General features: G+C 48.3%; 9 protein-coding genes and 1 non-coding gene across 10 annotated transcripts; 4 read left to right on the forward strand and 6 right to left on the reverse strand.

Annotated features, from left to right (window-relative positions):
• Positions 1-187: 187 nt before the first annotated feature.
• On the reverse strand, positions 188-5460 carry ALT_8942 (cytochrome P450; the record flags this gene model as incomplete). The annotated part of the gene is made up of 11 exons (XM_089600497.1): positions 188-905; positions 969-1071; positions 1137-1280; positions 1353-1623; positions 1946-2580; positions 3839-3983; positions 4069-4182; positions 4239-4523; positions 4579-4810; positions 4867-5218; positions 5265-5460. The coding sequence occupies 11 exons, from the start codon at positions 5458-5460 to the stop codon at positions 188-190; spliced, it is 3195 nt and encodes a 1064-aa protein (XP_089455390.1).
• Positions 5461-6517: 1057 nt separating this feature from the next.
• Positions 6518-7425, reverse strand: ALT_8943 (uncharacterized protein; the record flags this gene model as incomplete). The annotated part of the gene is made up of 3 exons (XM_033563898.2): positions 6518-7224; positions 7279-7357; positions 7423-7425. 3 exons carry the CDS (start codon positions 7423-7425, stop codon positions 6518-6520), a joined length of 789 nt encoding a protein of 262 aa, XP_033419789.2.
• Positions 7426-9810: 2385 nt separating this feature from the next.
• Positions 9811-11637, forward strand: ALT_8944 (ulilysin; the record flags this gene model as incomplete). The annotated part of the gene is made up of 1 exon (XM_089600498.1): positions 9811-11637. The coding sequence occupies one exon, from the start codon at positions 9811-9813 to the stop codon at positions 11635-11637; it is 1827 nt and encodes a 608-aa protein (XP_089455391.1).
• Positions 11638-12084: 447 nt separating this feature from the next.
• On the reverse strand, positions 12085-12555 carry ALT_8945 (uncharacterized protein; the record flags this gene model as incomplete). Its single annotated transcript, XM_089600499.1, has 1 exon — positions 12085-12555. One exon carries the CDS (start codon positions 12553-12555, stop codon positions 12085-12087), a length of 471 nt encoding a protein of 156 aa, XP_089455392.1.
• Positions 12556-15757: 3202 nt separating this feature from the next.
• ALT_r099 lies at positions 15758-15873 on the reverse strand. The gene has a single exon (XR_004500612.2). It is a non-coding gene; the product is annotated as an 8S ribosomal RNA (ribosomal RNA).
• A 584-nt stretch (positions 15874-16457) lies between these two features.
• Positions 16458-17996, reverse strand: ALT_8946 (choline transport protein; the record flags this gene model as incomplete). The annotated part of the gene is made up of 1 exon (XM_033563896.2): positions 16458-17996. The coding sequence occupies one exon, from the start codon at positions 17994-17996 to the stop codon at positions 16458-16460; it is 1539 nt and encodes a 512-aa protein (XP_033419787.2).
• Positions 17997-18881: 885 nt separating this feature from the next.
• On the forward strand, positions 18882-20351 carry ALT_8947 (Zn(II)2Cys6 transcription factor; the record flags this gene model as incomplete). Its single annotated transcript, XM_033563895.2, has 1 exon — positions 18882-20351. One exon carries the CDS (start codon positions 18882-18884, stop codon positions 20349-20351), a length of 1470 nt encoding a protein of 489 aa, XP_033419786.2.
• A 138-nt stretch (positions 20352-20489) lies between these two features.
• ALT_8948 (aldehyde dehydrogenase) lies at positions 20490-22078 on the reverse strand (the record flags this gene model as incomplete). Its single annotated transcript, XM_033563894.2, has 4 exons — positions 20490-20825; positions 20906-21566; positions 21630-21796; positions 21869-22078. The coding sequence occupies 4 exons, from the start codon at positions 22076-22078 to the stop codon at positions 20490-20492; spliced, it is 1374 nt and encodes a 457-aa protein (XP_033419785.2).
• A 639-nt stretch (positions 22079-22717) lies between these two features.
• Positions 22718-23119, forward strand: ALT_8949 (RidA family protein; the record flags this gene model as incomplete). The annotated part of the gene is made up of 1 exon (XM_033563893.2): positions 22718-23119. One exon carries the CDS (start codon positions 22718-22720, stop codon positions 23117-23119), a length of 402 nt encoding a protein of 133 aa, XP_033419784.1.
• Positions 23120-23950: 831 nt separating this feature from the next.
• Positions 23951-24793, forward strand: ALT_8950 (uncharacterized protein; the record flags this gene model as incomplete). Its single annotated transcript, XM_033563892.2, has 1 exon — positions 23951-24793. One exon carries the CDS (start codon positions 23951-23953, stop codon positions 24791-24793), a length of 843 nt encoding a protein of 280 aa, XP_033419783.2.
• Between the last annotated feature and the right edge of the window lie 581 nt (positions 24794-25374).

Below are 25374 nucleotides of genomic sequence, written 5' to 3' on the forward strand. Positions count from 1 at the left end.
TACTATACTATATGCCAAACTTCATCAGCTCTTTAGCCAGCAGCTAAATCACCTACGGCATGCCTTATCATCCTGGGAAAGGAATGGGAACAAGCTCCAGCAAGAGGCTGGCGAACTTTGGCGGATATTTATAGCGGCCACATCAGATCATATGGCCAGAGAGCATACCCTTGTGTGGTTTCATTCATTATTCAGGCTCTGCAGAAAATGTCGGAGTACGCCCTAATAATATCTGCTGCAATGCACGTTTTATATTATTTGCCTGGCGGGACCAAGCCTTGTCATGATTCAGGATCCTAACGGTTTCCCTGAGGATGCGGGGAACGCTGTCCTGGCCGTTGAGCACTCCAAGTCCAGTGATATGAAGTTGCTCGCGCATTTCAAATGCGCCCGCTACCCACTTTTCTTGTACATCCTCATTCATATTTTGGTCGATTCGGAAAATCTCCTCCGGGCCTCTATCAGAAGGATATCGCGACTTGTCTGAGATAACAAATCGGTCGTAGTTCCAGATGTATAGAACAGCCATGAGCAGGATAAAAGAGTCGTAGGGGTCGAATTGATGTTGGCATCGGATTATTCGGAATAACTGGGCAGCATGTACAAGACTTTGGCGGGCCTGTTTAGGTTCTGCGTGAAGTAACTGTTTAATATGCTGTTCCGCGGCCTGAACTTCCTGATTCTGAGCCATCCACCCCGAGGAGATGTACAATTGACGATACTGGATAAAGCGGAGTAGTCTCAGAACAAGAGAGACTTTCGTCACCGTGGAAAGAATAGTTCCGTCTTTAACACGTCGGGTAGCAGCTTGCTGCAAACGTGCAATGATGGCGTCAATGGCATCCTTTCCATGCCCTGGAGCGCGCAAGCCCCCCGTAGAGAATGTTGTCCAATAGTCTCGAGTACTATGCATATCAGAAAATAGGTGTAATGATTGCTGTTGAGAAGCGTGCTTCTCCGCAACATACACCGCAAATACCGATATCAGAAGTGCTGAGTCACTCAATGAGCGGATATACTCTGTATCAACCACTTCCATCTTAAGCAAGCAAGTGATGCTGAGGCGTTCATCTGGGTCTCATAGGATCGTATTAGTCAACGGGCAACTGTCAGCTTGGATAGATGGCACAAATCACCTCTCTGTAAGTCTCTGGCCAGCTCCCAGTCATGGAAGTTTGAGGACTGCCAGAGTTTATCATCACAAGGCATGCTGAGATGCATCTCCCCAACCGTGATAAGCGGGGGAAGATCGAACAAGACCAATTGAAAGCATTCGATCACTGGAGAGGTTAAGTGTCAGTTGTGATGCAGCAGATACAGAGAACAAGGTCAATGCACAAGACTCTACTTACGCCAAGTAAAGTATACGACTCTCTTCCAAGACTCCGCCGCTATCCACAGACTCCAATCCCCAGGCGAGAGACTAGTAGCTGATAACATGCGATTCCTTGCGAAGAGAACGCCGGGGACCAGGAGAGGGCGGCACGTCGTGACCAGCACATTTCGTTGGTATTGCAAGTGCATTATACCTTCACGCGCTCCGCCGAAGAGAAGAGCGATATTGAATAAGAGTGTTGCCTGCGCAAGTTCAAGGTTGTTTTGGAACGACAAAGCCGAGTTGAGCTAGTGCTAAATATTAGACAACGGTGACCACAAAAATATATAGGGAAATGTATATTACAGATACTGTTCGAAGTAAAGACAATCGAATAGCTTTAACCAGGTCGGAGAATATTGTGTTCCGGATTGAAAGTCGGGAGTACTGACTCCCAAGGGCAGAAACAGCGAGATAAAGGAGCCACGAGGAGGGTCGAGCTTCAAAAGTACCTTTGTGGAGAATTGGAAACCCTGGGTGAAAGTGCTCGAAGTACAGCTGTGTACATACATGAAGAATGTCCAAAGAATAGAGCCTTGGAAGTGATGCTTCTGGTGAAGACTGGCTCACCTCTGCATAGAGAGCACAGATCCTTTCATACACCAAAACGGAAGGCTTGGGAACATGTCTGTGATCTTCAGATATTAAAATGTCGCAGTCATCCTCTGTGAGAGCGGTTTCTGGTACATAGATGTTCGACTGGGTACTGGAGGAGGGCCGAGGAGCCTCCACAGCGTGCATTGGCAACCCTTGTTGGAATCTTGTGAGCTCCATTTCATTCTCGGCTCCAGACATCCTTTTTGTTGGTTGATTCATTGTCCCTGCAATACTAGAAGGCGTTTGAAGACTGGAGGGGTCAGTCAGAGCAATATCAGAAAGCTCGAATGCATCATCCAGGGGCCAGAGAAGGAATGAGTCAAAGATAGAAGTGGCTTCGCAGTACGGTGCGGTTTGTCCTGCCTGGGTTGGGGAAGCAAGGTCCGCGTATGGCCCACCAGTAAAGTCGACATTGCCTTGGCCCAGGGGATCCGCAGAGATTGCATTTATAGGAGATCCCTCTGCTGCATGAGATGGCTCGGAAATGTCGATAGGCTTTGAATTATCATTTGTTTGATAATTCGTCCGTTGTCCGCTTGTGTCCGGAAGAATCTTGCATCCTTGCAGCGCCACTTCCGTGGAGCCTTTGGTGAACTGACAAGGCCAATCTTTATAATTGCAGCGATCACAGGGCTGAGATCCAGAACAGCGCTGTTTTGATTTGACACAATTGATACAGGCGCGGGTTGCCCTTGGGAGGGTCCTCCGAGCTTTGGTTGATAACTGCCCATGAATTGTTGAATGACGTTGCAATGTATCTCTAATGTGAATTACAAGACTGCCTGCACAGTGGCCAGATACCACGGGAACTTACCTCCTCGCAAATCGCTTACCACACATTTCACATTTAAAATCCTTTCTTTCAGAGTGGCTGTTGAGATGTCGCTCATGATGCTCGCGGCGCCGGAAGGACGTAGAGCAGATGCTACAATTGTACCTTCCCGGTGAAGAGGGGTGCTCATTCGGGTTTGAAGGCGAAAAATTCGCCATTATGAAGATAAAGGGCAGTACATACCTATTCAATCGAGGCACCAGATGGGAAAGACATTGAAGTCGAAACTCGAAACTTGGAGCATTGTCATTGCTGAGTCAGCGGAAGTAAAAAAGCCGAAAAGCAGGGAAACATGGTTTCACCTCCCTGTTACATGCATTTTCCTCCCGAGCAATTACCTTACTGACATCTGGATTCTGGACCTAATTATGGATAAATTAAGCTGTTGCATAGACACTTGATCGTTGGCCAATCAGGTAGTCAGGGTCAACAAAAGCTGTCACACTGTAAATGGCTCTCTCTCTCTCTCTCTCTCTCTCTTTCTCCTTGTCCACGTCTCTTTAGCTTGGATAACACAGTAAGCAGCTCCTTTTCTTTCCTTTTCTCAGCTTCAACTGACACATAGCCGAACATCAGGTAGATTCCTTTTTTTCGCAGCGGGAGGGTGGGGGTTGCAGACTACATGGATTGACAACACTTCAGGCCTCTTGATCTATTCCTTGAAAGATTCCTCCCGGGCTGTCGAAGCGCATAAAGGTAAACAACACCACCGAGCAATTCAAGGGGTACCCGGACCGCCCTCCAGGCTACTTTTGTCGGGCTGTCGTCCATTATTGGCGAGGTCTGAACACCACAGGCAAGCCAGGCTTTTCGTACTGTAGGGTAAAGCGATCAAGAGCCTTGGGCGCGCCATGACCCTTACGAAGGCTCAGCTCATAATTGCGGAAAATGTAGGCAAATGTGAGTGTTATCTCTGCTGGTGCAACACTACAAAAATATATGTGTGAGCAGGCAAGTAATGACATGGGTACACATTCTGAAGATTTGAAGGTTGGTAAAGGGTATCAGAACTCACTTTTGTCCTAGACACATACGTGCACCCTTTGAAAATGTGCTTAACCATTGCTCCAACCCTTTGGATGCGGGCCCGATCCAACGGTCAGGGTTGAACTGGCGGGCGTCGGGCCCCCAGGCATCCACGGAATTGTGCATGGTGTACGCTGACATGCTAACGATAGTCTAGAGACCACGAGCAAATTATTTACACGGTTAGCATTTCTTCTCCAGCTAAGCGACCACTTTGTATCCTTCTGATGAAACTTACACCCGGTGGCACAACTTTCCCCTCAACAATGAATGGGTCCCCAGCGGGAACAACACGGGGTAGACGACCAGGTACCGCCATGCCAACCCTGATTGATTCCTTGACACATGCCGTCTGGTACAACGTCAGTTATTTGAAAGGGGTCGTAGAGGATTTATATATTCACTTACCAAGTATTCCACCTTCTCCAGGGATTGGAGAGGGATAAACTTCCCCGCTTCTGGCATCGCCTCGTCGATTGCCTGCACCAGACGCTCTTTGATCTTTGGATTGGAAAGGATGTGATAGAATCCAGTTGTAAGCGTTGAAGCCGTGGTATCGGCACCGGCGATGAGAATGTCCATGGCCTCAGAAACCTTAGCATCGTCTGAGATTGACTGCAGGCTATCGAAAATAACAGGATACTTGGAGCCCCCTGAGGACTTCTGCCAGTGTCGCATGCAACTTTCTGCGTACTTGATACCACTGTCAGCCTTACTGGTTTAACAGCGATGGAGATTCACGATATACCTTCTGAAGGTTAAGGATAGAGCCAAGTTTGGGACTCAAAAACTCGACAGCACTAATCGGAAGTACTTTCACGAGTTGGCGGAGCAGCGCATTATACTGTAAATCCACCACACTTTGGGAGGCAACATCGAAAGCGTCAAGGAACCATGAATCCAGGTCATTACTCTTCTCCTCGATGAGGTTAGCCGATTTGGCGAAGGCGAACTCCGTGATGATATCTGTCGTCAGGAGACTAGCCCAAACAGTGAGAAGAGAAAACCAAGTAGCGTCGAATAGAACACAACTCACCGAACTGCGTTGTGAACATCAATCTCCTTGGAACCACACAGTCGACTGATTTTGGACGACAGAAGGTATATCTTCTCTTGAATGAGCGGTTCTAACCTGTAAACTCCAACTTTTGAGAACAAAGGGTTCAGCATGCGACGGCGCTCCTTATGCAAACGAGGGTCGAGTTCAGCGAAAACAGTATGGGGTGTATTGAATCCATTATAAAACGGAGCATGCTTGAGAAATGGCTTAGACTGATTATAGATCACTTTGTAAAGCTCAATATCAGTGATATGAAGCTCATTCGGTCCAATTCGGAGCGCCTTTGTGTCTGTGTTGTAAAAAGAATGATTAGCACCACCGTCAATGGCTGATACAATCCATGTCTGCTTAGCAGCAAAGTGGCTAATCCATACTGAACTTTTGGTGAAGAGATTCGAACGTCTGTTCGGCAGTACCGTCCTTCGTAACCTTGTAAAGCCAGTTCTCCGATACACATGCCTCCGGACGGCCCTTGAAAGATTTCAAAGGATGCATGTGTATGCGATATGTCCGAAGAGCCAGTTTGGCAGCAACCGCAGAAAAGACGACCAGGGCTACAACAGCTATCATCCCTGGCGAGAGTATACTGGAGATTCCCCAGGTAAGGGTTACAGTTGACTGGCCTGGCATTTCCTCGTACGGTGGCGTTCCAAAGTAACCGTTGCGAGACGGAGAAGCCCAACCGGTAGAAATCAATCTCGCTTTTTATGCTTGTAGGGGATTCAAGCCGCCTAGTACGAATTGCGAGATATTATTTGTTAGCTTCCTTCTACGACGGAAGTAATGAAGGTAAGTATACCCACCCATCGGCCCCGTCGGCCCCGCCGCACTTCCGCTGCGGCACTGGCTACTAGCCTACCCCCCTCGCCGTGGGCCCGTGATATCCGATGCCCAGGGATCAGGGCTTTACCAGCTATGTCGATAAGAGTAATATGTGCTCAAGCAGAACTTCAAATGTGAAGAAAAGAATGGAGGATGAACGAATTGTTTAATGTAGGATCGAAGCTGGAAATGGCTGACTCTATGGAAGCTATGTGAGTTGAAGCTATCTGGAGTGCATATAGCTGGGCAATATAAACATGCTGACGAAGACTTTTTGTGGGCACCAAATGCTAAATAGCTAAGTTTGTTATTTTACCTGAAACATGTATTTACTGATTGTAGCAGAACTGGGAGTAAATCTAGGTTAGACACATGGTATGATAAGACATGAGCTATCATCCCCTCCTGCAAGGCAGTGAATAATGTGAGTTCCAGTATTTTCTCCACGCAAGGCTCTAACACCAGGGATTGGGAATAATATCACTGGATTACCTGCGACAGTGATCTCCAGAATATCATCTTTCTGGAAGTCCTATATTTAACGAATGAATCCTATAGGTAATGTAGATTTCCTGTGGTCTTGCACTTACATTCCAATACATGCCATAGGGACGTAGCGGTAGCTCTACAATTCGGACCTCGTCCTTGGTCAATGGAACACGTTCGGTATGGCAATGAAGTGGTTCAACAGAAGTCGAAAGTTCACTTCTTTGTTGGCCATGACCGACTCGTAGCTGGCCACCTGGTCCCCAATGAAACAGCATGCCGACTCCCTTGAGGCCGACTTGCCAGTCATGAAGATATTTCAACAATTGAGCACAAGAACGTTATCCGGCCGAATGGTGAGGACACCTTGCTTGTACGAAGACCGTCCTCGAAGACAGCAAACCTGAACAAACAAGTCCATGTCAGCTTCGGATGAGCAGGATACTGCAAGTCGGGCAACAAAATATCCCGTAGTCTCCAAGTCATGCGGAATGCGATATTGAAACGCGGCCTTCCCATTTTCCCCATTATATGTGACTCGACTCGGCTGACCTAGCGGCGATGGGCTCAGTTTCTGATCTGGGGTCAGATAGAGCTTTTGGTACTTGGTCCGAGCCAATGGCCAGTCCGCCTCTGCCCTATTAGTGGTATCATCCAAGCCAGAAAGCCCAAAGTTCAAAACACTGAGTCGCACTTTCGGCGTTGCCGACCAGCGATTGTCAATGCTTCCCTTCAGAAAATAGTCAAAAAATCGCTTGAGATCACGGTAACTGGAGTCGGCATAATAGTCAGACCATTTCATAGAGATATGTATTCGAAGCCACTTTGGGACAAATTCAGGGATGGCTCGGAAAGCTCTCAATGTTCCCGGTGTATGAATAGGGTTCGTCCATGAGCCAACTACATACGTTGGAACGTTGATCTGCTCGCATTTAGACCTCTTATCTTCCCAGTATTCGTTCCATAAAGGATAGCTCCTCACGGCTCCAGAGACGTCTTCGAGCTTGCCGTAACTCGCGAGGGTATCTGTTTCTCATCAATGCTGCAATGGGAAGAGTGGTGAACCCAGAATGGACTTACCGGCTACGGAGTTATTGAACTCGGGAGACGGAGTTCCGCCTGGACACATGACGTCGCGATACATGTCCTGCATTCCTCCCTGGTTGATAGATGACTTGAGTTATTTACTGCTCAGCCAAAGAGCCCTAGGTATCATCCACTCACCATGGTGCGAGTGCTGCTAGGCCTTCAGGCCGCAGACTTCCGATCTTCCACTGCGACATAGCCAGCCAACTGTTTCCGGTGAGGCCAACTTTACCATCGCACCAGGGCTGCTGAGATAGCCAGGTCACGAACTCTGCTCCATCTTGAGCTTCCTGGTGTCCCGTTATCAAGAGGTCCCCCTCGGATGTATAAGCTCCCCGTGTATCAACATTCACAACTGCGTATCCCTCCGCACACCAGAAGGCAGGGTCGGGGCTTTCCCATTTATGCAGACCCGACACCCAATGCTTTGGGACGCCAGCGCGGAATGGAAAGTCGTCCAAGAGAGCTGTGCCTATCTGCTTGCCATATGGACTCCTGGAATTGGCCCCATTTAACTATCATATTAATAGCGAGGCAGTCTCTTGCAGGTCTCTCTCAACGCTAGAGGCAATAGAGTGAGTAACAGCTTACCAGGCAACTAAAGCGGGGATCTTTTTGCTCGTGTCAACGACTGCGTGAACCTTTCAGACCTTTTCTCATTTCAATGAGATGCACCATTTCAGGCTGGCGGGCATGTTATATAGGCATTTACTTCAATGACAAGATGCATTGCGATGTCATGATACAGTTGCTTAAGTTCTTGATGTACATATTTATGACATCTTATAATCCACAGAGTGTAACTGTAGAAGTTCTAGGCCTTGATCTGTAAGATATTACTACAGTTATGAAGTGTTTTAAGAGGCTATGTGGTGGTTAGGGGTTATGCAGACTATCACAACAATCAGTATCCATAGCAATGTTCTCCCACTTAGGAAAAATTTAGATATAAGCAGTAATATCACACGTGGCAAAGATATACCGCCAAGATAAATAACCATTATTTGTGAGAACTGGTGATATCATTGTACCCTATCTGTGTCTATATTCTCTACTTTATTAACAGTGATTTGCTAGATATTTGGGAAGAGCGAGGTAGTCTGTCATTCTACTACCTTTCGTTTGGAAATTATCCCTGCTGGTGAATCTCTATTTCAACTGGGCGTTTTGTTTGGCTGGTTTGCAGGAAGGTCGAAGAAGTCCAGCTCATTCACGAAATAGTTAAAGCATCTAATGGTATGTACTGTACTGTTTTATCTGCTACACTTGTATGAATGCAGAATTACTACCTGAGCTTATTACAGACTAGTCCCCGGGTGTGGCGCCGAGAAAGAGCCAAAGAGTGCGAACTAAATCTGGGTCTTTGGGGGAACCTCGATATGATGTTTTGAACTGCAGATAAACTTTGTCTTGGCCTATATTATATCTGGTTCCGTGTGATCAAGTCTTCGAAGGCGGATATCGTTTCGACTGGTCAGTTGAGTAATTTCTGACCCCAAACAGGTGTGAACCAATTACCGAACAGCCATCCGCATCCACGGTCTCTCAGTGTCTCAAGTCACACTCCGCTTGCATGTAACCAATTGGTGTTAACTTGCACAACTGCTTAAACCTAATCTAGACCGAGGTGCCGTAGATGACCCGGAAAAGATGCATTCGGCTTCCTCATCCACCTGATGGTAACGCACTCACCAGGTAAATTCTCTCGGCCATATGGGCGGAACCCTTGAGTCCACTGCCGCATTTGCATAGCCAATAGATTGGTCGCGTTGCTAGATAGGCTTTATTAAGTTTCGCCAGTCAAAACTTTAAGAAGTTCGAGTCGGAACTTGGTCCTCGTCCCACATACCGTGCTAAGCAGCATTATCAGAGAGAAGCCTCGCTGCTGCATGAGTCTATTCTCTAACAAGTAAGAACAGTCAAGTTCATGCCTGGTGTGGGATCAAAAGCCTCCTATGCAGTATCCTGTTATATGATACGACAAGGTGAACGGAGCGGGGCCACCTATGGTATGTATGCCAAAGGATTCATTTTGTCATCATGACCGCCTTGGAAGGGGTCGCCCACGGGTGACCAAACGTTGCATGATCTCTGGCTTGCTCAGACCCCATGCACGCTTGTATGAGTGTAACATTAATAGCTCTGAGATTCTCGGACAGCACGCCATATCCTTGTCACGTCATTATATACACATTATATTGTTATGAAATAGATCGAGAGAGTAATACTCCAACAGCCACGCCTCGGTGTAGCAAAGCATCTATACTACTCAAGTTTGGTCATTACTGTACTGATCATCGGGCTTGAAAGTCGGAATTCTAAGCCCCCTCCTACGCAATCATGATGTTTGCAGTCGTTCTTCCATGTTAGAATGAGTTATGATATGTATATAGCGAAGGTCAAACAACAGTAGCCGCTTGGATGCAAGCTTCAGTCACGATTCCACCATTTGCCAGAAGCTATAGGACATACCGCGAGCGCTGGTTCACCAATTTCTAATCTAGTCAAGAAAACTCTTATGAAAACATGTCCGACGCACAGATACCATTATCTGATGTCACAGAGCAGCCCGTCCACAACTGGTGTGGAACATCACTGCTCCACCAGCATCTGCTGGCCACAGTTCCAGGATACAAATCAGCTCGACAGTTTGTCGAGCACTTCAATCGTGTTGCACTTCACGCACCTTCTTTGCGGACATCAGTCTTGCAAATTCCTGTTGTCGTCCATGTTGTATGGAACAAACCAGAACAGAACATCAGCCAGGCGCAAATCGACAGTCAGATCAGCGTTCTCAATGAAGACTTCAATGCAGCAAATCCTGATTTGGTCAACCTGCCGGCCGCATTTAGGCCGCTGGTGGGCAATCCTCTCATCAGATTCTTCCTAACCAAACGAGATCCCAACGGCAAACCAACGACCGGGGTGACACGTACTCAGACAGGAATTATATCGTTCGACCACAACAGTGCTACCGACCCGCCCGACCAAAGGGTGAAATTTACTGCCCAGGGCGGCGCAGATGGGTGGCCCAGCGACCGCTACCTCAACATATGGGTCTGCAAGCAGGGTGGCGTTAGACCCTTGCTAGGCTTCGCTCAGTTTCCGGGACTCCCAGCAACGACAGATGGGGTAGTAATCTCCCACACTGCTTTCGGAAAAGGGGGAACAGCTACTTCTCCGTTTGAATTAGGCCGTACTGCTACCCATGAAATCGGTCATTGGCTCAATCTCTTACACATATGGGGGGATGATGATGGGGGCCCGGCTGGATTACTCTGCTCAGGTACAGATCTTTGCAATGACACACCAAACCAGGCTGGCGCGAACCGCGGAAGCCCGACGTTCCCACATATCACATGTGGGAATGGACCTAACGGCGACCTTTTCATGAACTATATGGACTACACTAACGATTCCACGACGATAATGTTTACCAAGGGTCAAGTTGTCCGCATGGATGCAACTCTGTCCGGACCCAGGGCCTCGTTGGTAGGATCGAACTTTCAGAACTTTCTCTTACATACTGGTACCACCCTACATACTACTGATGAAACCTTTGCCTTTGCAATGGCCGACTGGAATGGAGACAGCCGTCCAGATCTAGTCGCCATTAAGAAGAGCAACACTGGCACAAGTACTACTGAGGTACATGTTCTATCTGGGGCATCAAACTTTCAGGATTTCCTCTTACATACTGGTACTGCTTTATATACTACTGATGAAACCTTTGCCTTTGCAATAGCCGACTGGAATGGAGACGGCCGTCCAGATCTAGTTGCCATCAAGAAGAGCAACACTGGTACAAATACTACTGAGGTACACATTCTATCCGGGGCGTCGAACTTTCAGGATTTCCTCTTACATACTGGTACTGCCCTACATACTACTGATGAAACCTTTGCCTTTGCAATGGCCGACTGGAATGGAGACGGCCGTCCAGATCTAGTCGCCATTAAGAAGAGCAACACTGGCACAAATACTACTGAGGTACATGTTCTATCTGGGGCATCAAACTTTCAGGATTTCCTCTTACATACTGGTACCACCCTACATACTACTGATGAGACCTTTGCCTTTGCAATGGCTGACTGGAATGGAGATGGCCGTCCAGATCTAGTTGCCATTAAGAAGAGCAACACTGGCACAAATACCACTGAGGTACACATTCTATCCGGAGCATTGAACTATCAGGATTTCCTCTTACATACTGGTACCGCCCTACATACTACTGATGAAACCTTTGCCTTTGCAATGGCCGACTGGGACGGGACTGGACGCCCCGATCTTTTTGCCGTAAAGAAGCGCAACACAGGCACCAATAGCACAGAAATGCACATAATCGCTGGTTGATTTCAATTCGCGCAGTGAGCCAAACATCGTCAACCCATTCTATGTAAATCAACCCCAGCGATTAGTATTTCTGCGTCCTCTCATGCGCGCTTATGAGCCCCAGCTTGGGTCGTCCTTAAGAGACGCTCTTGCGGCGGATACTTCAAAATGCAGGTGGATCAAAAAGTGACGTTTGGCTTTTAACCAGAATTTGACTTTTTCAACAAAGCAATATCTAATGCCTAATTCCTTCTGTAAGATTGTAAAAGCGTCTTAGCGTGTTTCATATGAGGGCACCTGAAAGTCTTTAGGAGTATCTTTGTCTCCCCCTGATATGTGTGTGTGTGTGTGTAACTCCCCTCCTGAAGGATATAGGCAATCTTTAACGTCCTTAGTTGCTGTATGCAGTAATTGATCACATAGGGACAAATTTAGTGCCTTTCCGAACCATTAAGGCTCCATTTTGTCCTATTTGGACTGGAAATCCTCCGCTGCCGCCTTGACCACATCCTCTGTGATCAGGATTTGATCTCCTTCTTTGTGCAGAAGGAGTGTTATGATATCAGTTCCACATCCCTTATTCCCTGCTGCAGCCTTGAGCACATCCTCTGTGATCTGGATCTGACCTCCTCGTTGTAGGTCTAAGAGGAGTGCTATCAAATTCTTATCATATCGCCGGACGAGCATTGAAGCTATATCTTCTGTGATCTGGATCTGCTCTCCTCGTCGGGCCAGGAGCAGTTGTATGATATCGACCCCACTTTTCCAATTATTCCTTGCTGCAGCTCTGATGACATCCTCTATGATTAGGAGCTGATCTCTGTGTTCAGCTAGGAGGAGTGCCATGATATCCTTTCCATATTTCCCATTTTCTGCTGCAGCCTTGACTACATCCTCTGTGATCTGGAGTTGACCTTGTCGGTCCAGGAGGAGGGTCATAATGTCCTTTCCGGATTCTCTATCTATATATATAAAAATACATCTATACATAGGCCTAGGTTAGGCTGGATAAGCTTATCAGTTCTTAGAGGCCTTAGGTCACATGCACCTAATGGTTTAACCATATCCATATGGATTAGGCAGGTTCAACCCATATCCGCATGGAATCGAATGGGAAAGTGGCGGCTCGGTCGGGTTGGCGGCTCGGTTGGGAATTACGTTATCTGTCTTCGGAATGAATAAGCATATAAAGATAACTAGAACTCACATAGACTCTCCAGCCTTGGTTATAAATATATTTACCTGTTGATCAAGGCTACTAATACTGCGGCCTACTCTTTATAATTAAGTCTAGAAGTATTAATATTCTAGAACTTCTGGTAAGAGTATTAGATTTATTAGTAACTAGAACTATAAACCTGTTACACTTCCCCCTTTCTTTAAGTTATATTTATCTTAGTGTTACATGCTCCCTTAAGATAACTAAATAACTAATTATTATACACAAGGAATAGAGTACTAGAAATAAAGTAAATATCCTAGTTATAGTAGTAGTCACACTGGCTGTTACAGACTATAATCTTCCTCACACTATATATATATTAATTAATGTATTGAAAAGCCCAGTTGCTAAATCTCTAGGAATAGGTCTATGATTCTATGAATTTATAGGTTAGTTCTATTATCTTTATAGCTTGTAGCTAGAAACTTACAAGAATACTTTATAAGTGAGCTGTATATAGTTACTCTGATTTTATTAATATAGCTAAGCAGCACCCACTAAGCTAGGGAAGTAAAATACTATAGTTATAGTAAGGAGTAATATATTCTGTATAACTTAATATATAGACCTGCTGGCCTGACTATTACTGGCTGTTTCCTTAAATAATGTAGACTTGTGGAGGGATATAAATATCCCAGGGAAAACCAGGTATCCTACTAAAAGGATCCAGGAATATCCAGTAGCTAAGATATTATTAATTATAGGAATCTTCTCTATATCAAGCAGCATCCTGATATACTTGGTTGGCGAATCAGACTGGCTGCAATAATCATATTCAGAAGTATTCCAGCTCTGAGGCACCAGAGACTTTAAGCTTCTACTCTGGGAGGAGGTCCACCTCATTTGGATAGTATGACTCAACTGATCAGTGGCTGTTGAGCTTCGGAAGGCACGTCTTATTTATAATTTTCAGGAGATCAGTTGCACTCCCCCAGCTTGAGTTCTAGGCCGCAGATGCTGGTTAGGTGACAGTGGGCACCACTGCTCTTGGAACGAACTACGAAGAGGCTTAGCGTGGAGTGGCCTAGGGCTTCACCAGCTATAGGAGCTAGAATGTTGAATGATGATTTCAAGGGTAAACATGGACCCTCCCATATACTTCCGCTTCTTTGGGCGGCTGATTGAAAATTGATATTGACAACACAAGTAACAGGACAGTTTGTTTCGACTTTTATTTCTTCTGGGTATGGACATGCCTCAAAGGTAAATCATCTTCCTTAGATTATCATCCTATTCTGTGCCCTGCTCACCTAGCTTATTTCATACGGTATGGGATCATTAATTGGACTAAACCCAGCTGTCAGGGGATTGCAGCCTTCGACCATTGTTCGAAGACAGCCCTCTCCCGGCTGAGAACATGAACATTACTAACACTCCAATACACAACAAGGTGCGTAGTACCTAATTGTTCACCATGGAAACCCGCCTCCGTCTCCGTATGGCGCAAATTTGCTAGTGCCAGTGTATCTGAGACCGAGAGACCATCTTCATCGCACAAACACCCCACAGTGCTCCCATATCCGTCGTTCCTTGTCGATCTCTTCGAAGCTAAGCGACGAGTGCGATGCCTATAACGTATATGCATGTTGCAAATCTATCCTGGAGTATTGGAGGGTCAGTATCGGAGGGGCAGGACGTTTTGGGGGCCCTGCAAAATAAGTCGGCTCCTTTCACACCGTTGATGTCCTACCTAACTGTATGGTCAAGCGGGACGCCAGCAAAAACCCAACCCCGGACCGACCGAATTTCCAATACGCCTTTAGCATGGCCCACTACGCAGCCAAGGTTGATTCGGAGTGAAAAGTTTCAAAAGAGATTCTTGATCAGCTGGCCAGGCGCTATTCATCTTGTAAATGCCGCGCCCTGCAGAAAGTGACTTGATGCTCGATGCTAATTGATGTCCAATCTACTTGATGAGCATTTTCATATTCGTTTTATTGCTGGGATGGAAGTTTAGGCAGGCGAGGAGTAGTGACGTACCGTCTCTGTGGCTTTCCCACATCTACAGTGTCCGTCTGGTATATCTGGTACTCCCCGTCGATATAGTTTGTGCCTCAGCCCGATTTTCCCGTCCGCATCTGAACGATTACCGTGCTCAGCGCTCGGTGAAGGCCCTGTACCCTTGGGACTTTCTTTGTTGGGACCGGCAGCAGACAGATCTTGGACAACCAGGTACTGCTGGACGAACTCCTTCCGATAGGAGAGTCCCGTGGAACGCGTGATTTGTCATACAGCACGAATCGTTCATTTAGTCCACCTAGGAGAAATAACTCCAGTTCAAGTCCATGATGGTCCGCATTCCCCTAGCCCATTGCTAGAACCAAATCCCTATGGTGATGAAGACGTACAATAATGGACCGGAAGATTCTCAGTTGGGTGTTTGACGGCTCAAGTCCTGTAGATCAGCCTGCAGCAGCGGGCAAGGTGCAAACGCCATCCAGGTAACCGGCAGTTCGAAAATATAGACGAGGTTTTTAATAGGGAGGCTACAGAAGGGCCAGCGGCGTCGAGCGTCGGTTACAAAAAGATCGAAACTTAGATTCACAACATTGAAGGCCACCGGTGCTTTACGGCCTACATTTCCACCGTCAGTCAAAATTGATGTTCCGAAACTGATAGTCTGGCCTCGGCCGATGTTCGGGTGTGTTTGACCCTATTTACAATAATCGTGATTCTGTTTGGGAGTCTTAGCGATCGGTATCAAGGCATGATGGGGCTTCACGTGCTAAGCTACATAGGTACATCAGACCACAGTATAGTGCTGTTTACAGGACACGTCAGCAGGACAGGGGCTAAGCGGGGTCACTGGGTGTGCAGTATTGAGGTTCAGGCGGTTCGGGTGAGCTTCGGGTGAACAGGCTGAAGAGGGTGAAGGTAGAGCAGCAACGGCATAACTAACACAGCAATAAAAGGGAAAAAAACATACAACAGCCGGGATTCGCTGGTGGTCACCCACCCAACTACTAACCGGCCGGCGTGTGGCTTAAGTACGGCTGAGCGGACGGGAAGCCCTGTTTTCCACACCCTATGGTCGTATGTGCTAGGTCTGAGGTAGATGCAGCTTGTATCAGATAGCTCTGACAGGTCTAGAGATGTCTACTTCATCTCTTGAACATATTGTAGATCGGCGGTCAAGACAACTGAACCCAATGCCGCTGTCTGGAACTTGGCAAGAAAGGCAGTGGAAGAGTTGAAAGTGCCCGGGATAATGCGGATTTCTTTTGACTCGACGCTATTCAATAAGCTGGGGATCGCATCCTCCACGGCTTTAAAAGCCTGTTGCTGTTGCTTGGATGCTCGCCCATCTCTATACTGGCTCCACATCTGCAGTCCCATGAGGATGGCCTGCACCCCATAGCGTTGCACAAATCGTCTGGCTGCTCCATGTGTAAAGCTGTATATAATCTCCTACGCTCGCACTTTGACCTAATTCGGTAATTTTCAAACTCGAAGTCATTGAACCCCACGGTAAGCCAAATGCCCATTGCATGGAAGTTTTCGACCCGCAAAGGTCTATCATGTTATTCTATAACTGGCAATATATGGATGGTAATTAGGAGAGAGCCCCGTTATTTCTTCTATTTAGATTGGCAGGAAAATTGCAGAGCAGTGCAAAAGTTTAATGCAGAGTGTCTGATGCTGGAAGCACAAACCGCGTCCGACCATAGAACACCCAGTACGCCAAGGCGTATAGAATAATGCCAACTAAGACACAAGAGACATAATTCATTTTACCCGCTTGGACAGGAAGAGCGTATGGGAAGCAGTAGAAGATCACTGAAATGACGCACCAGGCAACAGTCACGATATTCGCAATGTATCCAATTCGCGGAAACCAAAATGGCCCATGGGCTAGGTTGTGTCGACCGCGCAGTAAGAGAAGGACGATGGCAGTTGAATAGGTGATATACTGTAATAGAATGCCAGCCGCAATGAACGAGTTCAACGCAGTGGTTGACCCGAGAGAGAGACAGCCTAACAGAGAAATCCAGACGCTTGACCAGACATGAGCCCAGACAGGAGTCGAAAAGGGCGAGGGTGCAATTTTCCCCATATGCTTACTGAATGGGAAGCCACCATCGCGGCTAAAAGCATATGCCATACGGGACTGCCATGTGTGAATCCCAACGATGGCACCAGTTGCAGAAATAAGGACCAAGGTCTGGAGGCCGATCGCAGCAGCAAAACTGCCGTTAAATGCCTGGTATAGAATCTCCAGCGACGGCACACCAGATGTCACGACGTTGTCCATGTTGGAAATGGCAAAGAAGAGCGCGAGCGTGATTGGGATCCCCGTAAAAGTTCCTAATGCCACTGTGCTCAACAGCGCTTTTGGAATGTCTCTGCGGGGATCAGGTACTTCGTCAGCGAGGTGCGAGGCCACATCCAGGCAGGAGAATCCCCAGTTAGTCCCGTTCATCCCGATCAAGAACGCAACCCAACTGGCCCACCCGGACTCATTCCAGATGTCTAGAAAGACAAACCGGGGAGGGGCACGGGTACGAGGTGCTGCGAGGAGCGATATAAAGATAACTATCAAGGCGGATACGGTGAATGCAAGGATAGACTTGTTGCAGAGAGGAAGGATTCGCTCAAAACAATTGAACGTGAATGTCACCCAGTTCGTCATCTGGAACCCGACAAATAACATCCACGGTTTCTGCACGAAATCTGGTGACTTGAGGCTGATCATCCCTAGCACCATCTGAGGGACAGCGAGGCATACAGAAGTCCCAGTACAAACAGCACTTGCCCAGGCAAGAATTCCAACCATGTAGGAGATGAGCCGGCGAAATCGGTTCGGAGGACAAAGTTGTGCCACCCAGAAATATTGGCCACCCGCATGGGGCATGGCAGAAGACAGTTCTCCCAAGCTCACGGCCACGCAGAGAGCCACTAATGCCATGAGCAGAAATGACCAGAAATATAATGGTCCCCCGCCAAAGGAGATACCACTGCTGAGGCCGACTATGACGGTGATTGCGGTGTTACTGATTGAGTGGCCCACACCCATGGCTGCCAGGGTCGTGAAAGGTTTTGGTCTCTCGGCTGGGTCATGGACCTCATGGTGCTCTCCGAGATTGCCATCCTCGAGAGACGGCCAGGTTCCAGTAGGCTCGGCCTTCTCTCCAACTTTGTCCAAACAACCATTGGACATTTTCAAGAGCCAAGAAAATTAACGGATTTGGCAGACGGTGAATGAGCGAGGATCAAGTTCACTATTGCTGGAGACTGTTACTTGCTTGAGGTTGACTGGAAGGTCTGCAGGTGCCCAGAAGTGAATCTATTGTAGCACTTGTCCAGCACGCGTAGATACATATATATATGTTTATAGCCCGCTTTCCGTCGGATAAGCTTTCTCTCAGGACGTTGAGCAGGACTCTCGCGGCCAGAATCATTGGCTGTGACTGGCTTATCTGAGCCGGGCCAACTCCGTACATCCAAACATCTGCGAAGGGAATGATATCGATCATCTGGGAGAATGAACGGGATGGCCGGGACAGAGACGAAAACCTGGGGACGGGGAAGGGCTCGCAGTTTGGCCAAAACGGGAAAAGAAGAGGTCATTTCTTGATCCCGTGACTTTCGCCCTTTGTGTCTCGTAGGGTCGTGTCTCCTCTGAACTTCTTGGGAGTCCACCTCCACCCACGTCCAACTCCACTTTGTGGAAAATGGGGATTGTTTCAGGGGGTTTGCCCGAGCATGATCACTTGTTCTGTTTCCAATACCAATGAACGTCGTGCGTGGCACCATAGCCGCGTGCTTTGGGTCGACTTCCCTTGCTAACAAACTCGGCCAATGACGATCACGGAGATACAATTTTGGCTTTCCAATCCTCGCTACGAACCCACCCATGGCCTCTTATCGTGGGCTCCCGCAACGATTTGCTAATTCTGCGGGACACTGGGGTTCGCCACCGCATCGCAGCCTACCCCATGTTTCCTTCCGATCTCTACTCGGGGTTGGGTAGCGGATGAAAGTCATGAGTCCCGTCTATATCATCTGTTGTGATTGACCTCACGCCTACTGTAATCGACGCACAATGTCCCGCCATTTCTCTTTTAAAGCTGTCGTGCTAGGAGCACCCTTGTGTACCAGCCCAGGTGGAGGACATCCGCCACCAGCAAGGCATGTCAAGAGCCGATCTGGATGTGAGCCATGCAAGCGCCGGCGGGTGAAATGCGATGAGACTCGCCCGCGGTGTCGACGATGCCAGAGCCGTAATGAGACATGCACAGGAAACTTCCTCTCCGACACCTGGCAGATAGAGCGCCCTTGGCTCTTGGTGGCAGACCAAAAACCTCAGTCTGCGCCTTTCTCATCTAAGACGTACGGCGAACTCACTGGAGTCTTGGAGAATGATCTTCTACGCCACTGGTTCGACCACGCCTGTCTGACGATGGCCATTCTTCCTCCCCCACTGAATCCGCTTTCCTACGGGATGGCCCCATATCTCCGCCGATCCAAGGCCTTGCGACATACAATTCAGTGCGTCAGCCATGCCCACCGACAGTTCTTTAGTGTTGCCCAACTGGCTGAGTTCCTCGATGAGCGTGACCGCGCCTTGGTATCCCTGCAAAACGAAATTGACCGCGCCATGCAGCGGAGCCCATCTTCACAGGGGTCGCTTTTACGGACGATTCTTTTGTCTTCGCTACTTCTCGGCATCTCATCCGCATGGCTGGTTGATGATGATTACGGTTATCAGTATCTCGTCGGCACCCGGAAGGTGGTTTCGCTGCTTCTAGAGCAGGACAACTTCACAGATGATTTCCTCCGCTACCTCCTGGGTCTCTACGTCTACTGGGAACTCTGTTCCTCATACATCGAACCTTGTGATATGATCCGTTCATCCACAGAGCTTGTCTCCAAAGTGGTGAGCGAGCATCTGGCTACTTACATTCACCCCGTAACCGGTATTGCTACCAGTATCTGCCCAGTCTTGATCGACGTGGGCCGGTACTACCGCCGGGTAATTGAGCTTTCTGTGGACGGCGTCAACCCAGCTTACGAATACTTGCTGGAATCCAAACTCCAGGATTGGTCTGCGGAAAAAGCATCGTTTTCAATATCCGTCTGCTCACAGACCAAAGCAGAGAGCTTGCTGGCGTCTCTCCAGCTACTGGCAGACTCACAGCGTGCAATGGGGATGATAATGCTCTACCAGGCAAGGTCGGTCGCACAGGGTATACACCCCGCCGGCTTTCCACCCCTGCGAAAAGCCGTCGAGACTATAATGACAATGCTTCGATTGATTCCCCCTGGTGATCCGCTGCTCAACTCCGAGGCGCCCCTTCTCGTCATTGCTGGCTCCGAGTTGCTGGAGACGGATACAGAGTACCGAGAGCTAGTTGAACGCCATGCCATGGAAGTGACAAAGTTTACACGCGTCAGGGCTTATATGAGTGGAATACAGCTCGTGCGAGATATTTGGGACCTTCGGAAGGCTGGGATGAGAACTACTTGGCTCGAATTGATGCTCCAGAGAGGAAACACCTTGTCCTTAGTGTAGAACTCAATTCTGAATTATAATCTGCAACCTGTTTCTGTAGCAAAAAAGGAACATGTGCACAACGTCATGGTTAAGCAATGTCTGGAAACAGCCATCTGAAGCTCCTTGCATTGAGTATTTTGGACAAGTATGCCTCGTTCAGAGCCGAAATCCGAGATTGACATGAACCGCTTTTGATTGCGTGTATGCATCCAAAGCGTAGGAACCCAGCTCCCGTCCAATGCCCGAGGATTTGTAGCCACCGAACGGGATGCCGTAGTGGGAGTCGCCTGAAGAATTTATCCATACCATGCCAGCCTGCAACTTGCTCGCCACGATGTGAGCGCGGGAGACCTTCTCCGAAAAGACAGCCGCAGCGAGGCCGTACGAAGTGGCGTTCGCCTTGCGAATGGCTTCTTCCTCCGTTGAAAATTTGCTGATCACGACTACGGGCCCGAAAATCTCTTCCTTCACAACGCTCATGTCCTCGGTTGTCTACATTGGAAGAATCATCGTCAGCATGTGATGCATGTGAGAACCCAGGAAATGGCAGTGGAGCTAGCTGCTCGACTTACATCCACGAACACTGTGGGCTCCACGAAATATCCATTCTTGCCATGTTTCTTCCCGCCGTACACGAGCTTTGCGCCCTCCTTCTTCCCTTGTTCGATGTACGACAAGATCTTTTCGTATTGAATAGATGAGACCTGCGGGCCTTGGAAGACATCATCCGCAAAGGCATTTCCTATCTTTGCATTGTCATCGGTGACCTGCACAAATCGCTTAACGAATGCGTCGTAGATGGCCTCTTGGACATAAATACGTGATGTTGATGTGCACACCTGGCCCTGATTGTCCATGCTGCCAAAGTGGCACCATTTAACAGCCTGCTCAATATCTGCGTCGGCGAAGACCAGGCTCGGGCTCTTGCCACCACATTCCAGAGTGATGTTTTTGAGGTTGCTTGCGGCGGACTTCATGATTAGCCGGCCTGTGTTCGTACTACCTGTAAAGGCGATCTTGTCAACACCTTGGTGCTCGGCCAGCGCCTTTCCTGCCAGGATGCCGATGCCAGGTATAATGTTCACGACGCCGGTTGGGAGGCCAGCCTCGACCACTAGTTTCCCGAAGTAAAGAGCAGACAGGGGCGTCTGCTCCGCAGGCTTCAGGACGACGACATTGCCGCATGCAAGGGCAGGGGCGACCTTCCACGCGAGCATCATAAAGGGATAATTCCTGTGCAGGGTTATCTCATTAATTTGATCGGATTATACGAGTCCACTCACGGGAGCCACGCACCAAGGGATGATTTGACCACAGACACCCAGCGGCTCTTGCAAAACATAGGCCAACTTTGCCGGGGAGGTCTCAATGGTACGTCCAGTAATCTTGTCTGCCCACCCGGCATAGTATCGAAAGACATTGTAGGCTTCATCTAGGTCACCGTCCAAGGTAGCTGCATAAGGCTAAACTCATAGTAAGCAACACTGCAAATTCATAGCCCCGTTCATTTCTTCAAGGCACTGAGGTTATTTTACCTTTCCATTATCCCAAGCGTCGATAGCGGCAATCAGCTCGCGGTCACGGTGGATGAGCTCCGCCAAGCGGTACAAATACCCCCCGCGCTGAGTAGATGACAAGCTTCGCCACTCGCCCTCAAAGGCCGCGCGTGCCACAGCCACTGCCTCGTCCACGTCAGTTTGAGAGGCCCCTTGAACGGAGATGATCTTCTCCTCGGTGCTATGCATTTTGGTTAACTCTATTGCTAGACATCGGAGAAGAATGAACCGTCTCACGCAGGATCGATGACGTCTAGGGTATCCCCAGAAGCTTGGAAAAATTTATTGCCAATGAAAATACCAGTTGGCTGCTGGTATTGTTTCCCATTAGGCAAAGTAAGGGTTACCGCTGTAGACATGGCGTGTTGAGTAGTACCCTGACGGCTTTAGAATATAGCACAATTCTTTGTACAAGGCAAATAGATCAGAAGATACTCTTCTACGAATCTTAGCTGTATGCTACTGGCAGCACAGAGAAATTTATGGTATTCCAGCTGGTGGCGGTATGTTTCCTAAAGAAAGCAAAGTGCGAAGTGGTTGGCGATCCTTATCATCTAACTCTCCTAATCCCATGCCGATGATCATGCTGTTCGTACTTCTGCCAGATTTGGAACTGCGTCGGACCGAGGAACTGATTATAAATAACTCAATGAATCATTTGACACTGTTCTTTCTGCCGGACCCTCAGGAAAAGACCTGGCATCCTACAAAGCAACGACACACCATTGAGTAATGTGAGTTTCTTATGCATGTTCAGAAACCATTTCGATTCCCACGGCGGCTTACTTACGTCTCGAGATCATAGACGTCGCCTTGAGTTCGCACAGAATGTCCTCTTTGCAGTACTACAACTACCCAGGCGTCGGCGAGGCCAACAATCGTGATTACTCATATTCTCAAGCAGTTCGCATTGGAGACATTGTCAAATGCTCTGGACAAGGCGGATGGGACGACAGCGGGAACATCGATGGGAATGACCTCCCAGGCCAGATTGTGAAAGCATTTCAGAATGTGGAGAAGAATCTCCGAAATGCGGGACTCCGCGGATGGGAAGACGTGTACTCCGTGCGCAGCTACCACATTTCACTCGAGAAGTCTTTTGATTTGATGGTGGAGCAGCTCAAGAAGGCAATGCCGTGCCACCAACCTATTTGGACATGTGTGGGTGTCCGAGAACTTGGGATCCCGGGAATGATCGTGGAAATTGAAGTGGAGGCCAAGGCAACTTGAGTGGTGACATTGAACTTCAGCTCTTTCAAAGAGAAGTCGTGCTGCCGGGCAATGATACAATACTATCCGCGTTTGAGATGGACAGATGGTCCAGTATTTTCAGGTGAAATTTGAGAGTGAAAGACAGTCTGTAACCTGCAAATCTGGTCGCTTGCCAGTATTTCCCAGAGCATTCAAAAGAACATCAACGCGTCATCCGATTGAAATAAGACCAACTATGGTACTTGTATTGTATTCCATTCCCTTGTTTAGGAAAGTTGGGGGAGAAATAGCGCCCGATGTCCATTCAAGCTATCGCATATTGGACGACTTGAGATGATACTGTTCGATTTGCAGCCCGAATGGAATTATAAGCCCTGATTTCCCCTGGGACCGGCCGGCATCTCCGGTCCCCTGGCTCGTTGTGGCAATTTGCTCGCACATTGTCCGAATTAGGCATAAAAGGATTCATTCGTAGACGGAAAGCGGCCGAACTATCGCGAGGCGAGTATGTGTTCTCGGAACAAAAACTTGCGGAGAGGAGTGTGGGAATTATGTGGAGTAATCTTCGCGCACACTGACTGCTTCGCACTCCTATCGAAAGGGGAAATCCTTAAAAACAGTACCTCTGGCTGTTGGTCTTACCAATGCTGTTGGGACTGGGAAGACATATTCTATATAACGAGGGGTCATATCTCTTGGATTACGGAGACATCTGACCCGGATATTATCCATGCTCATCTTGCCCTGAGCACCTCAATTCTGATTCCGCCGTCTGTTCGATTTCCTATTTCACCACTGCCAGCCCAGTCGCGGCCCGGGTCTGTTCATCTCTTTGAATTTTCATACACAATGTCCTACGTGGCGACCCCCGAAGAGGTAGCCATTTGGGAGAAATTTTCCTCCAGGCCTGAATTTTCTCAGGAGGCAATCAAAGTACCCTTCCGCACAACCTTGGAGTTTGTGAAGAGCGTGCTCCCGCCAGGCTTGGAGCCAGCCGATAATCCTACTGGGAGTATCCTGGTGGGAACGATGGAAAGTCGCCTGTGCGGTGAATTCGATTGCACCCTTGTCACGCTCGACACGAAGTTTAAGAACATTACTGGGAAATACTGCCTGCTCATGTTGATCAGTGGCGACACTCCTGTTACCTGGGGCCGTGAGGTCTGGGGTGAGACCAAAAAGACAGGCATCACTCGGCTTTGGCGCTCGGGCAACTATCGCTACGGCTACGCGGAGCGCAATGGCGTGCGGCTCATTGAGGTGGAGATGAAGTGCGGCGACGACCTCGCCGCAGAGACGGTTCGGGGATCTCAGTTTGAGATCAAGGCGTATCCTCACTCGCAAGGGGTGGGCCTTCAGTGGGAGCCCAAGGTCAATGTTCTCGATGTGGTGGAACATAAATCTCGGCGAGCGGTTGGAAAGGGCCGTTTGACAGTGCGTGGGACGCGCGCGGATCCGCTGCACACCATTCCCATCCAGTCCATTGGCGAGTTCGAGTATGTTTCGGGTTTGGCGGAGTATACGGTCGTCGCAGAACACGACCTCGGCTGTGGAAATGCCTATATGCCTTATTTGATTGGGAGGCATTACGACGATCTGCGGTGTTTCCGCATCGGCGCTCAATGGACCAAGATGCAGTCAGATGAGCCTGAGGAGGAGAAGTTCCCTGTGCAGCGGTTGAGTTCACTCTGACCGAGATTTTGCCGCTCATGTCGACATAGAGATAATCTATTGGTACTTTAGCTACCCGTCTGATGGAATAATACTGTCTGCGAGGTAATACAGTATGGAATTGTATGCATTGAGAGGCTAATCAGAGCAAAAGGAACCAACTGCATATGAAGATTGAAGAAATCGCATTGATTAAAGATCAAACAGAAAGCGAAAGGAGTGTGATCTTAAAGCATCTTAGTTATTAAGGGTTGATATGATGATCATCCACACAGATTCCACCTGCACCCATAGCATTGCACAAATCGTCTGGCTGCTTCATGTGTAAGGCTCCATATAATTGCCTGAGTAACAGGATCAGCCATTTCAGTGAGAAGTAATAGAAACACTGGACTGAACGATACATGTATCTGAACCTCCCAACCAACACCACAGAAGATCTGACGATTATACAAAAGGTGAGCATTTGTAACATGTTGTGGCTAAAGCCAAAGTTGGAAATCGATGTATGTACTTACTTCCTCTCGCCTTGCGTGCTTACTGTACCCGAGACAATATACGTCAAAAAGCCAGTCGCAGTCATCCCGGTCAACCAAGCGTGG

This window comes from Aspergillus lentulus (assembly GCF_001445615.1).
Source record: "Aspergillus lentulus DNA, contig: Alt16, strain: IFM 54703, whole genome shotgun sequence".
NCBI classification, from domain to species: Eukaryota; Fungi; Ascomycota; class Eurotiomycetes; order Eurotiales; family Aspergillaceae; genus Aspergillus; species Aspergillus lentulus.